At 35.7% G+C, this 15,774-nt stretch overlaps 1 protein-coding gene across 8 annotated transcripts in view; it reads right to left on the bottom strand.

Moving 5' to 3' along the window:
- LOC125386170 overlaps positions 1 to 15,774 on the bottom strand; it is a 241,613-nt gene that overhangs the window by 189,843 nt on the left and 35,996 nt on the right. For 6 of the 8 annotated variants that reach the window (XR_007226076.1, XR_007226078.1, XR_007226077.1 and 3 more), the window contains exon 3: positions 2,580 to 2,627. The exons of 1 other annotated variant lie outside the window; for it this stretch is intronic. Coding sequence is in view for 3 of the 7 variants with exons in the window: in XM_048411241.1 (XP_048267198.1) it covers positions 2,580 to 2,627 (48 nt within the window). In the remaining 4 variants the exon portion in view is untranslated. Of the gene's footprint in view, positions 1 to 1,478; positions 2,032 to 2,579; positions 2,628 to 15,774 lie in introns of those variants that run through there. One more of the 8 variants, XR_007226079.1, reaches the window with a different exon arrangement.

Below are 15,774 nucleotides of genomic sequence, written 5' to 3'. Positions count from 1 at the left end.
GATCGATTTGGAAAATTGGTCAGCATCTAAAGTACTCGCTACACGTAACATGGCGTGACTATCGCACGCGACCACAGCCGCACAATAGCTAGTCGTAATCGTTTCCCTCGAAAAAAGGGAGCAACTCGTGGCCTGGAGCTCTCTTTATTATAATACGGGCTTGGATCTTGACAGGCTGCGCTGGCTGACGCGAGCCACGCGACTAGGTCTCAACCATTCCGACAAAAGTCATCCAGGTCTCTTTGGCCTTCGTTACGAGGTTACCTTTCCGTTATCTTTCTTTCTTTCTTCTTTTTTATTCCGATTCGACTCTGTTCAGCATTACGCAAGCGAAGCGTTATGTAAGCTTCTCGAGGACGTTTAATAGCTGGCGAAGGGACACAAAGTTCTGATCGAACCACTTACAGCTAGTTAAACTGGCGAACGAAGTTTGAAGAATGTGAAGGGCTTCGAAAGTTTGATGTTGTTGTGTGAATATAATTTAACAGATAGTTGTTCGTGTAACGACGTATAGATAAAAGATAAAGATAGATAAACATAAGAATACCGCCTCCCTTTTTTTCTGGTCTTCCATATATTAAATTTGACAACTTAAAGTCAAAATATTTGCTAAATTAACAATTAATTTTTCGATATAAACAGGTTAATACTTTTTTATAGGGAATGCCGACATGGATCGATTAATATACTAAAAAATATATGGTCCTATTAGAAAAATTGATGACGACCTTGAGAGTTCAGAAAAAGTTTTATTCATCCTTGTAAATATCCCCCAAGTAGTATAGCTTTGTTCTGTGAAGTTTTTTATAACACCATTCTTATATATTCTTTCTTATAAGTTCTTTATAAACCCACTTATAACACAGATGCATACTTAGTAGCTTTCATTTTATTGATCCACCCTGTAGATAGCTCTAATAATTTTCCACAAGAATATACGCTTGTTGATTAAATTAATTTGAATTATTAAGAATATGCGCGAATATGTAGTAGATACGCGAATTTTACCAAAGTACACAAAATTAACAACGAATTGGTAATTAGAAGTAACGTATTAACCTCTTACCGAATTACTAAGATATAAATCTGAATTATATATAAATTACATAAGTATTTACCATATGAGCATCAGCAGCTGATTTAATATCAGAAGTATTTCTAGTGGTTTAGAAGACTTTCTTTTTCAGTTGTCTTATAATTTAAAAAATTAAAGAATCTAGAGATAAGGAGTTTGTCACGTAGCAAAGTAGTTGTATAAGGTATGACAATTACAAATATCAATTTTGTTACAATATATTGACTTTCAAAAATCAACTTAATCGGTTTGTAATATAATATTACATTAACTTATTAGTGATTATTGATTACGAAGAAGCAAACCATTACAGTTGGATTTAATTGTAGTTTTGTAATTAAGATAGATACCTTGTCTTATACGATACTTATACGGATACTTTTGATCGGTAGTTACTTCAAAACCTGCGCAACGCCATAGCAATTGGGCAAAAAATTCGACAAATTGGCGAACGGGCAACAGAGACGAAGGAAACCGAAGCGACAAGAGTCAGAAAGGGTGTGCTGGTTGTTAGACACGGTTATGAGAAGCAGTCTCCGGTTTTATGCCCAAGCTTGTTGGGACGGTTAAAGAAGCGGCGTGTTCAGGCGGAATATCGGCGAGATTCGTGAGGCAGAGCCGGTGTTCTTTACACCTCGTTGTTTCCCGCAAATTCTCATGCTTGCCGGCCCTAAATAACCGTGGTAGGCAGTCGTCGGGTTATAAAGACCTGCCCGGGAATAGCTAACATTCTCGCGGAGTCAGCGTACACGCGTGTCCCAGAGCGCTGATGAAAGGATGCAGCAGGTGCTAAAAAGCGTAGGACAGAGGTCAGGAAAAATACTGATAGTTGAGAAAGTCCGGAGCCTTGCAACTTCCTCCTGCACGAGAACACAGATATGTTGCTCCGTTAATGGATTGGTACAGGGCAGCCCTGAGTCCGTTTTTCCCATACTTTTATTAGTACCTTGTCTGGTCTAGAGAAAAATGGATTTCATTTTTGCGGCTGACTGCTTTCAAACATTAGAACGTTTTTCATAAAATGTTAGAGTCTTTGGGAGATGCTTATTGATTACTTTCTTTGAAGGGTGAGTGGATATTGGAAGCATACGCGACTAAGAATTGAGTCGTGGAAGACGAATGACTAGCCAACCTCGATGCACTCCTGCGATTTTAATGTTCTAATCTCGTTCTAGTTTCAACAAATACAAAGACCTTTAGTGTTTAAAGAGAGCTGTAGGTAAAATCGAAACGAAAAGTTACGCGTAGCAACAACGATTCTTTTATATTTTTCTCAAGTCTAATAAGATCCTTAACAATAGAAAAATATGATCTGATCGAAAATTACGCATCAATTAACGTACAATTCCTATATTGATCTAAATGTAGGGCTCTTAATTATTTTTGGCTGAATGTCATCTAATTAGGATAGTAATATAATAAAGAAAATATTAAAGTGTGTATAATATCTAAAATTTATAGTAGGTATATATTGTAAAAATAAGTATGAGATGTTTTCACTTACTCGTGAAGCTGTCATGAATCCACCCTATGGCCACAGATTTAAAAAAACCTGTCAACATAAAAGTATTTATATACGTTTTTATACTATTTATATACATAATTAAAACCACAATATTTCTTCAATTTTATCAAAAACTAAGATTTAAATCAAGATCTAAACCAAAGAAATTTCCGATACGAACATATCGCAAACTATTCGTTTCTATTTTACCTCTTGTTTATTTATCTTTTATTCGTCATTTTTTATCATTTATTTATCTATCCCAAACATCTACCTTATTCGTATTACGAGACACGATTCTCGTATTAGTAGACTGAATTTCGAGCGAATAAAGCAGTCTACGAGGCGATTCGACTCGGTTTGTCGCGATACGGTGTCATTAGGTGATAACCAGTTCGTGGCGGGGTGCATAATGACGAGGGTAGACGAACACCTAAAGTAATAGAGTTGAGAAAATTAAAGGCCAAAATAATTCCAACCTCTGGAGCCATTTATTACGAGATTCCGACTGTCTGAACCGTGGTTCGAGCGCAGGTGATGAATACCTCGGAAATGTTTAGTAACGAGGCTATCAAAATTACGTTCATCCATTCGACTCCACCTGCCCGCTGGTGCCCAATTTGAGCTTGCCATTTGCAACATCAAAATTCTTATCTTTTTACGCGTGTTCATACGGTCTGGTCACGTTCATCGTAAAACTCGTCATTTTATTGATGAACTCTTATTATAACAACTATCAAGCCAATCTCGTGTTTAGCTTATTACGGAGAATGAGAAATTACATAATTGCCCTTGTTAGCAAATGTAGAAATTGTTATCATCTTGAAAATTCCATCCATAGACGCGCTGTTTCGAGATGTTAGATTAAGAGAACCGAGGCTTCAAATACAGATTTTTGTATCTTCTTTGTCTATTATTATAATCATAAAAGATTTTTAAGAAGTTATATAAGTCAAAAGAAAATAAAAGTCAAAGGAAAGAATCGAGAAGTATTTTGATATTTAGAAGCGACAACAAACTTTAAATAGACACACGATATAAAGGAAATAATAGGTACATCATTGGAAAGAATTCATTAAGACTTCACAAAGAATGAAATCATAAATTTAAATTATATAATAAATAAATAAAAAAAATAATAAACAATAAATAATAAATAAAAATAAATAAAAAAATAAATTATATAATAAATTTAAGTTAATGACATCACAACTAGTAAAATTTATTGAAAGAGTACAATCTTTCATATGTATACTACAGTTCATACACGTATGGATACTTTCCTTAATTTATATTAACGGTACATGAATATTTATAAAATATACGGATTAATGATAAATTAACGATGAAAATCAACATTTAATATCTTTTTGTGAAATCAACAGATATATATGTTATATTATATTTAAGTATTATACATATGTAAACAATTAATATTTCATATGATATATATATATGTATATATTAAAATTAAATATATAAAGTCGAAAAGTTAAGGTATTTAATCTTATTGAAAGAATTGCTCAGAATAATTCTTTTATCAATTTAAAAGAATCTTTTCTAATTTATCTATACTGAAAAATGAAGGCAATTAATTATAAGATTAAATTATAAGATTGAATCATAATGCTTAACATCTTCGGATGCCTAATATCCTATATATCCTAATAATATCCTATATATCAGCTCTAATAAACTATAAAATTGTCTTGAATTTTTCTGTCAGTGTTTTTCTTAACTAAATATACTACGTTAGACAAATGTGAATGACTATATATTTTTTAGCATTACTGTATACCCTGCTAAGCGAAACCTTCCATCAAATAGCAGCAAACGGTCGATCAAAACTTTTAATACAGCACGCTGGTGCAACAAATTAGTACTCAAGACGGCACAAAAATCCTAGAAACCCACAAATTACCACTTTCTTATTTTTGCCATCGGCTTACTAAATATCGTACCTACGATTCATCGCTCGCACACGTGACCAGCAACGATGATAAAGCGCCATATCCCTAATGAGCGTTTTTCTTTTCAACCGATTCGTGGCTGCCCTTTAATCGAATCGGGGTGCACAGAAGCACCGGCGTGTTCGGTCGATCCAGGATCACAGTGATCGAGACTCATCGAGGAATCGCGTAATTGAAGTGGACGACACGCATGACCACTTGGCCAGGCGTCGATATTAAAATTGATCAATTAGCCGTCGGATGCATAATCGGCCCGTGGCGTTCCACCTCGAGGCTTCGTTTCATTGACCATAAGCATTCGAATCAATGCTGGTAATAATCGCGGACCGTCGGTCGTAATACATTGATTAGCTATCGACTGGACATTGAAAAAGGGGCGCGAGATTCGCCCAAAAGACACCGCGGCTGGTCATATTAGGCCAGATTGCTCTGGTCAAAATGATTTTATATGAGAACCATGCATTAGCTGGCCGCGAACCCTTGAATTTTCGCAGATACCGAACCGTTCGAATGACAGACGCACTTTCAACAATGAAAAAAAGAGAGGAAATCAGTCTGACTAACAAGGGTATCGAAATTGCAGCGGCGTCGATCAGCTCGCTAAGTAGCTCGAGCCCTAAAGGGTCGATATGCATACGAGCAACTTTGAAATCGCATTCATATACCCTCGTTCGACGAAAGACAGTGCCCAACAGCCGACCTCCTCCTCCTCCTCCTCCTCCTCCTTCTATTTCTCTCTGTCCCTCTTCTTCCTTCGTTGCAATCATCCCGCTGAATTCTTCTGCGAGCTATCATTCGCACATTTACAAGCCCAACTGGCCGAACGGTGTGAAAATTACAGGCGCGAGATCGGCTTTGCTGAACGAGCCTGTCCGCTGGGCACAGCCCTAGAACTCCGAGATGATTGCACGAGCTGCAACTCGCGTGGCCCCGAGTCTTCGTGTCTCGACATCTGTGGACGGTTTCGAGATGGTTTCGAGTTGCAAGCGTAGAGTGGAATCGAGCGATTTTTAATATACAGTCAATTACAAAAGTCTACGTACATCCTTCAAATATATAATATTGTAATATAAACGTAATTAGTGCACTTATGCCAAAGAGACATACAATGTTAGTAAAGTATGTTAAATACTTAAATCGCAAGACTCATAGATAGAGTATAAGTATCATCCAAAGTAGAAAGGCGTGGATGAAATGAATATGATAAAAATACTAGCTCTATGAATTTTTTTGGCACATTAACGATGTAATTTAATCGCGTTTAATTTTTCAACAATAACATCTCTTTATTCTTATTTTTCGAGATTATTTCAAGTTATTTCTAGCTTATTAGCTAGCATCTACGTACCACGTCGCCTGATTATTTCAGGCTAACTGGTAGTTTAAGAGCACGTGGTAAATTGGTCATCTTGCGCGCATCACGAGTTGAGATGCGTGCATCGACGCGATTAGTCAGCTTCGCTTCTCGCACCTCTGCATTTGTTTACGCGCCTAATTAGCCTCGTAAACTGAAGTTAATACCGTAAATTAGGTTTGTGCGCGCGCGATGTACATTGCATGGTGCTTCGTAAGTAAGTTTATGAAACGCGATCCAATTTCGTTTTTCGCTGATCGAGCATTCCATATTTGTAAAATGTAAAAATAAATTGAGAAAGATGAAACCCGCGAAGAAAGTTTTATCTGCTAAATATCATAAGAAATACTATACTTTGGACATTTCATATATTTTCACGTATTATGTATATTATAAAATCCAGAATCTAGCTATAATAAATGCGGTGGTGTATCAATACTTTTTGTATTATCTGGCTATTGCATCGTAATACAATGTGGAAAGTTCCAAAGCACTTCATTTATACAGCTCTGAAACAGACATCTTTGTTGAATTAAGAGAAAGAGAGAGAGAGAGAGTAAAAATATAAAAATATTTATATGTACAATAGAAATTTGTACAACAGACTTTTATCGACTCTCGATGCTCTTAAAATTTTGTAGGAATAATAATAAAATTTATTATTAATGTTATTATTATAAAATATCCAACAATGAAGATAATAAAATCGTCGAATATTAAAAAAGAGACTTTGATCGTACAGAGGAGAAAATAAATTCCCTACGAGGTATCACGCGAATCCATAAAAGATTACACGATTAGAATTTATCGCAATTATTCAGATTCATAAAAGAGAGTGTCAGATGATACTAGTTGTATGTTGAAATCAGATAACCCATCAAACCGCAATTAACATAAAATACGAACAAGAGACATCGCGTTGTTACTACTCAAATGTTATGGAAACGGTAATTAGACGAAATTGATTTACAACAACTTAATGGAAGCCAATGTAGGATCGTAACGGCTATCGAGTTTGCAACAGAAATCGGAACTTCTTGCGCGTTTATCCAACGATACGAATGTTCGTGGCACGTTAATCGCACCATAATTTTGTCAAACGCGTTTGCACACCGCGGTGAAAGCAGCGGATACAGAGTTGACCATGCTCGTAAAACACCATAGACATCGCGGATGCTATTGACACAGAGACTGGTTCCGTACCGAGTATGCAAATAGTATAAGTTGCTTTGGTAATTTATTACGCAAATTATATGAATTACATTAGCGTTCAGCCGTAATAAATTATCGTGCTATGTAATTTTCGTGGTGAAGCCGTGAGGCATTTTATTGCTTCAATCGGTTCGGTTAGAAAATATATCAATACATGTCTCGGTAGAAAAATCGACGAACGACGGTCGTGTCATGCGCTAACTTTATTACTAGCCTGACCTTTCCACGTGCATGAACTGTTGCGCTTGATACTATTAATTTTTGGGACAATCGCCGCAGCGAATAGCACCACTATTTCAGTCCTGTGAATCGGTTCTTTTGTACTGCTCGACACTGTGAATATTGTGAAATGGAATATATGGTTTGGTAAGTCAGAAAAATTTGAATCTTGAAACCTGATCTTTCCAACTTCTACATATATTAGATTTATCTAGCGAGTATTTCTCAATTGATAAGATAAATTTACCGTTTATTTTATTCGCGATAATATGCTGTATATGACAATTGCCAAATAATAATGCCGATTGTGAGATGTTTCGTTCCGTTCTTTGATACAAAATCGAATTTCGATGGAAAAAGTTTGTCCGATGAATTTAGTGTCACTGACAAGACACATATTTCATTAATCTTTTGTTATCTTACAATACCAAGTGGAAAGAATATTTCACAGAATAGATGTTTTAAAAGCAAAATTCTCTAAACGATGAATCTTCATCTCACTGACGAATGCTTACGAATAACTCTTAATAAATTGTGTAACATTTTCTCCAAAATTTTCCTATTTTCTAGTAGGTACCGAGAAACGACATTATTCCCCATCAATAACTAATGAACCACTGAAGCCGGCTATCTCGTAGCTTATCAGGGATAGAAGGATGGAAAATCGAACGACGGAAAAGTGTCTCAGTCAGTGACGAAGCGAAGATAATTTATCAGCCACGTCGGGACGCTTCTTCTCGACGATTCTTCTCAGTTCTCTGACAAGATCTAAGGATCCAGAAATCCTACGAAAATATGCCGGAGAATAATAGATCTCGATCAGTGACTGCTCGCAGTTTCCCCGCAGACTAATGATGCTATTCAACCTCGACGAGAACTTTTTCCAGCTGAAAGGAAAACAGCAGGTTCTATTCGCCCATCGCCTTGTCTTCGCCTTTTTCTCTCGCCATTGTCGATCGCCAATTCTGGCAGGTTGAGCATTGTCCTTGGCCACGTTTTGCCCACCTCTGTGGCTGGCCCGCTACAATTTTCTTTGTACCGCGAACAATAACCAGAAACGAGGAAGAGAATCGTTCTCTGGGATTTGCATAGTCTTGAAACGTCATGTTACGGGATAAGTTCTTACGGTGCACGTGATCTTCCGCGAAACGCTGGTGTTCCAAGAGTGATTCTCACGAGTGGCATCGATCTTCAGTTTCTAGGGTTCAGGAAGGAACAGGTGGTTGAGTGCGTACGTCACGGGTTAAGAATCATGCCAAGAATAATAGCAAATCTTTGTTCGGCGCTTTAGAGAGCAAACCATCCTTGTTCTTTGTTGAGATCCATTCTTCTTTGATAGATCACGTACGTCGAAGAAGTTTTATCGAGTTTCGTTTGTCTCTTGGAAATAATATCGAAAGAACGTTAAATATTTCACTCCTGTTACTTTACTTTTTCTACTTTATTTTTGTGAAATATGTCGATTTTACTCATCGTTATATCGACTGTATGTAGTTGTAAATTCGGCTACTATTTTATCGACACCGTACTTTGTAAATCTATTTTTGTTTAACAGATTACGTGAACAAATAGATATAAAAGGAGCTTGAAAATATAATAACAAGGAAGAAAATATTTTGATTTATTTAGTTCTCTATTAAAATGACAAAAAAAGCACTTTAATGTTTTCATTCTATTGATTCAAGATGATAGTTGAAGTGAATCATGATAACTAAAGAATATATTTGATAAAAACCATCAGAAATAGTAAAGAATTTTTCAAAAAACAATATAAAAGTTGTACAAGATGGGAGAGACAGTCGCAATTCAACTCGTAATTCGCTAATAAAAGAGATCTTATGGAAATTATATTTTAAAAATTAGCTTCGACATCGCACGTCACCTTAATGATAGTTAAATGTTATTCAATTGATATCTTAGATTTTAAACTTTCACGATAATTAGATAACAAATTTGTGATTCTCCGGGATTCGATCGTGTTTTCATTAAAAAATGGCCTACCGTGAACGAGTGAACTTGAATGTTCATGAAACAAGTCGGAACAAAGCGTGACGTACTGATACAAACGCGATTGAAACGCGAAGAATCACAAATATGCTAATTAATATCTTGCCATTCCAAATGGCACACATCAAAAACAAGATAATTTGCATTATTTAAAATCAACTTTAAGTCTTATTATATGACAGTGAAAAGCACGAGTTTGCCAATGGCACACTTAGCCGGACGATAAAAAAACGAACATCCATAAAATGTTGGCGAGGGAGAACCGGACAAAAGCAAGAGCAGACAGAACGATTTCCTTTTGAGAACCGATCGCAGACCAGTCTGAACCGCGCACGTGTATAACGGTGATCCATTTGGTGCTCGTTAGGAAGGCGTATTGAAGCCACGGTGAAAGAAAGATTAATCTCGTTGTAATTACTCCTCCTTAGTTGGTTACTGCTCGCGCCTTTCGTGATTTTTCATTTGTAATCGACGATGGTAATATTCATTTGTAATCGTCGATGCCGGACCGTTAGGGTCATTTCTTAAACTTTCTAAACCGCAGGCAATACCGCCCGACTAACAGAAAAAAAGCGATATATACATAAGCACGTTATACATATACCGCAAAACGTAAATTTGTGCGAGTTATTAATACATTGTTGGGTCAAGAGTATCATTTGTTGGTATGATTCGTGGCGTTGAAACGAAGATTTTAGGTATGAAGAATCGTTGTCATTTGTTGTCTCTTACTTTTACCTGACTCGAGTTTCACTCGATAAAACGGAATGAATGTCGGGTAAAAATTAATTCTTGTGTAAACTAAAGTTGAGTAAAAAGTTACTCGTCATTTATATAAGTTTCATTTTAAATATTAATGTTTCAAACTGTTGGGTTTGTTGTCTCGTCCTGTAGAGAAGGATAAGGTAAACGAGGTTAAATATATGCAGCAACATATCACCACATGGTTAAGTTCTTTTACCATTCGTCAAAGTCACGCCAACTTCGAATCAAATCGAAGGTAACATAAATCGGTATTAACAACTAGAAATGTCATACTCGATATCCTGTGTCTAATGTCACTACCGTGGAAATCATTGCACGCGGAAAAATTCTCGAAACGATATTGGTAACCATTCCTTATTTTCCAAATTTTTCAAAAATTTCTTTTACTTTTACTTTTGACAGGTTTATTCTTTATTTGAACAAATGTCTTGCTTTTTCATTAAAAAAAAATTGATTGCTTACAATATCTATTCTTATCATAGCTTCTATAGAAATTCTAATATAATTAGAAAATTTTAATTCTCAAGCACTACAAATCCAAAATTTGTTATTTATTACATGATGATGTATTACATGCTCATACATGTATGTGTAGATGGTGTAGATGAGATTTCACTTTTATAAATATCTCAAACTCATAAAAAGTTCAAATATTCATCAAACATTCACGACGTCAAACATAAAAATTCTAACATTACTTAACATTGAACAAACGTGGTACTCTACGATAGAGTACTGTCACAAAAAATTTAAAAGGATAATTAATTCATCCATAAATTTCAAATATTTGAAACACTTTGACACGTGTACATTCAAAAATATGTGTTATTCTGAATTATTATTGTGAAATCTAGAGTGAATCTGAAAATGTACGTATAATACCTAGAAGCTACAAAATAGGAATCATTGGAATCATGTACTTCGCAAAGATCCTATTTGAACAGTCAATTATTTACTATATTGATGAGCCACAACATGTAGCGGGACATGTAGCGTATACTAATTATTCGCTAAATGTATGTTTACAATAAATATTCGGTAATTTCTATGTACATGTAAACTCCCTAGAGTTCATGTAGGATAGGGATTCTTTTTGTTTTACGGGTAGCACGACAGGCTGTGTTTCACGGACAGAGCGATCTTTTAAGAAGCACGTTTTTCCCAAACGGACGGACAGAGAGTTACATTAGAGACAGACAAGATTGTAATCTTGAATAGTTATTTAAGATTTTAAAGACTGAAGAAGAAAGTTCGGTAGCTCAGGACGTTGAAAATCGAGAATCGATTTTCAGGTAAACATTGTACCAAAGACTTATTTCCTCTTTATATAATTATTGTTATTTATTGTTATAGACGCATATTAATTGTTGTTTATTTTTGTATTTTATCTAATTACTTCATAATAAAAACTCGATTTTCAGACTACAGAATTATCCCAAGATTTACGCGATCTTACATACATATCCGGATTAGTTTTAAATTTTACTACTTTTATAATCGCGTCTTATTACAGTGCTAACAAAATTTCAGAAAGTTTCGTATAATGCATATCATATATTCGTTAGAAAATTCTGTGATAAGTGTTGGAATACTTTTCTAACGCACTATACGAACTCGTAGCTCGTAGATCTTTAGATACATCTACCCTACTTTACTGTGTTATTTTGAAGATTACTCTGTATCTTATATATGTCTAGTTTTCTGCCTCTTTTACTAACAAATCTTATATATTATATTATAAATAAATAAATAGACAACTAAATAAATTTTTTACCTCGCAAAAAGGTCACAAAAACCTTTTCTTTCATACCGTACATCATGCTATGCAAGAGAAACGTGCTTGTAAATTGCGCTGTCAAAATATGACTCATTTTAAGGAAATGTCAGTACGTAATTACAGGCTACACGCGGCTGCAACCTGAAATCCAGGGACTCCCCGATTTCGTCTGCGGCCCACTGACTGCTTTACTCGGTGCATCATTCACCTACATACATACGAATCTGAGTAATGTTAGTCGATCCTCAATTCCCGTGCAACCTGTTGCACTTCCGTGGAATGCTGTATCTGTGACGCAGGATAATAAGTTGTCCTATGTATCGATGCGAGTCTACAGCGACGTTAATAACGATAACCTTATCGACAACTCTTCATTAGCTGCTTTTAATGCAGACTAATAACGGAGAAGATAGAAGAACATAACTGTTTAACATTCCATTGATACTTCGCCATGGGAATAGACGAGGAACGTTTAAAAAGCTATTAAACAAGGAAAATACTAATTCGAGTTGAATCGTTAATTGATCGTGCACTAATCTTCAAAAGCATGTGGATGCTTGCGTACTTTTAGCAGAATATGATTGCTTGTGTCAAAATTACAAATGAAAAAACCCAGAATGTTTCATCTAAATGACGTGATAAAATCAACTTTCAAAAATTAATATTAAAAAAAAAAAAAGAAATTGACATCTATAAGCGTCGAATATCGTGGAGCAATTTCGTTATATAAGGAGTTCATCGTGCTCAGTTCTTTCGAACGTTAAACTAACACTTAGAAATTTTTTATGTATATATCACACATTTCGATTTTATTAGCATTGTAAGGAGACACGAACAATTAGTGCTACAGATGCTCGTTAAATATTGTAGCTCGAATAATTGGCCATTCAAAGTTCGAATACGTCGATGCTCGTTACGAAGTATATACTTCTAATACGTAACTTATATACGTATGTATTTTCAGATCTGTTTCAAATTTTACCAATACATTCACGATAGCCGTATTTCGCAACTGTAATCACGAGTACAACGCTAATGTGATTAAAATGTTTTGTATAATATATATTATAGATAAAAGAAGTTTTTAATTATAAAAGTGTTCGAATGCTTTCATCAGCCAAAATAGATACAATAAAGAAAATTCTTCCACATTAATATCTGAAGTTAGTTAGCACTAGGGCGAATAGTGCATTTAATTTTAATATAAGACTGATACAGTTGGCAGGATTTTAAATACGTAAATAATTTATACTTCATATGATTATATGATCCTTGATCAACTTATCTAAATGATATTCACGTACGCTATTATAACTCGATGTCCACATATTTACGAACTGCAGTGTACGTTAGTTTTATTGGAATATTTTTTGCTCCCTCGAAGATTTATCAATGATTCGTAACATCGTTTTATCGACTGTATCTACTGCTATAGTGAAATTTTAAGCGCAGAAACAAGGTTATCAAATTAAATGAAAATACATACAGTAAGAATTCGTCAAACATCTCTTGTGTATAGGTACTTGAATATTATACAGATAAAATTGGTATAACAAGGTCGTTATGTAGTCTTATAAAGTACGTCGTGTAAAATGAGGTTCCGTTATAAGAATCTACGAACATATGTATTTTATAAAAAATATCGATAAAAATTCAGGCTTAAAATCATTCTGATCGCCTACAAGCAAAAGAGTAATATGCAGATCATAGATAATTTTGAAGACTGCACATCACATTCTTCACCTCGAAGCCTCCTTAAAAAATTCCAAGGAACTAATGATCCATTAGTCCTCTATCGGTCCAATCCTCAACACTACGCTGACAATCATTAACATTAGACACGTCAGTATCAATTATAAAAGAAATAAAATTTGTATAAAAAGTCAAGCTTAAAATCGTTCTCGTCGTCCACAAATTAAAAAAATAATATGCAGGTCATACAGAATTTCTAGAAGATTTCACATCATGTTCCTTCCTCGCTTCGAACCCTTCCTAAAAAAATCCCAACGAACCAATGATCCATTAATCTTCTATCGATCACATCCACTCTATCGACACGACGATCATTAGCATTAGACACGTCAGCATCAGCCACGTCTCATCGCGGGACACACTTAGCCACCGATCTTGAACGAGCGTGGCGATGCATCAGTCTCGTAATAAGTCGATAATAACAGTAATGGGGGCGATAAGGGAGCCCCTAAACGCCCCTAAACGAGGTCTAATTGTACGGGCCAGCTGGGAACGTCGTCGTAGTCAGTCGTCTGGCCAAAAATTCAAGCAAAAGAGAAAACCACCTCCTCACCCTCTCGTTACATCGTTCAAGATTTCACGGGCTAGTGTCATTAATTTGAACACCTTCCGCTAAATCGCGGCGAGAGAAACCGCGGAACGAGCCACGTCCTTTGATCACAAAAACGAGGGTGCTGCTCGCTGCAAGTCCTCCGCTGCTCTCGAGTAGATAATCTCGCCGGCCCTAAGTGGCAGGTATAAACGCTTACTATAAAGGGTACAGGTGGCACTCTCGCATTAAGGACAAAGTGGCCAACGGACGTATTTTTAATAAAGATCATCTCCACCCTGAGGCCCCTTTTCGCGTGATGGAAATACTTTTTGCCTGGACTGGCCTCGATTTGTCTCATCCGAAGACGTCGGCCATTTTTCAGATCGGCGATCATCGAGTCGGCGAAGGTTATGGGCGCGAGTCTGGTTTGCTCAAATAATGATGGAATGATCGAACTGTGGCTGGTAATTCGATAATACTTGTCGCTGGTTCTACACTTATCTGGCTTGTAGTTGGTGACGTGTCAGGGAGGAGGTAAGTACAGTGTTTGTCACGCTTTCGTGTGATGGCAAGTTAATTAATTTTGAGTTAGGAGGTGCGAAAGATTGATGGATAAATGCAGGTGTTTGAGAGTGTACAATGGTTAGTTACATCGTGAATGAAAATTAGGGATCGTTGAAGACGCGCTTGATCATGCTTCGTTCCCTTTTTTGAATGGAAGGTCTATCATTGAAAATTTTGTATGGAAATATAATTTAAACCGACTGCGCAGTTCTACTTTGAATCATTCTTTCATGCAGTTTGTAATTCATACTATATGATTGGAAATTCAATTTTTCTATGATCTGAGATTTAACTATATGCAATTAAGAAATTGAGTTTATTTCAATGTTATATCTATATTTTATTATTATTTTATTTAATTAAATTATATATGAGAATTGATATTCAAATGTATCTTGTTTTCGAAACGAATTTCATACAGGAGTTAAGTCAATTGTATGTATATTTTAATCTCAATTTCTTACCTATACTATTACATAGCTATACTTTTACTTGACCAGTAACTTTTCGTAATTCTGCATTTCTTCACGATAAAATAACTTTTCAACTGAAAGAATTTTATATAATGAAGTCTAGAAATGCCTGATAAAACCACCTAATTACGTACCAAGTTTCAAATTCCATATATAATCTGTATAATTATGAAATCGAGCGTAGCAAAAGAGTTTGGGAAGATTACCTTTATTAAATTTACAAAAACCCGCAAAAAAATGGAAATTTGAATGTCATTGCGATAACATGGAACGAAAACTTGTCGAGTAATTATAATAAATCGGCGCAGCGCTACAAGAACGATCACGCCACACGTTTCAGGCAAATTGAACCAGGAGAAAGAACATATATGGATGGTACACGTGTCAGTGTCCGGTTGGCTGGCTCTCTCGAATCGATCGTTTTCTACCTGCTTGCCGGGCGTATCTTCATTATCAACGATTATGGTACATTATTATCGCATATTTGCCCCTAAACGGTCCGATCGATCGCGATCGGCTCGCTTGAAAGGCGTTTCGAAGTACTTCATGTAAATTCAACGCGTTCCTCTC

This window comes from Bombus terrestris, chromosome 13, assembly GCF_910591885.1.
Source record: "Bombus terrestris chromosome 13, iyBomTerr1.2, whole genome shotgun sequence".
NCBI lineage: Eukaryota > Metazoa > Arthropoda > Insecta > Hymenoptera > Apidae > Bombus > Bombus terrestris.
This window is presented reverse-complemented; position numbering and strand designations above follow the sequence as displayed.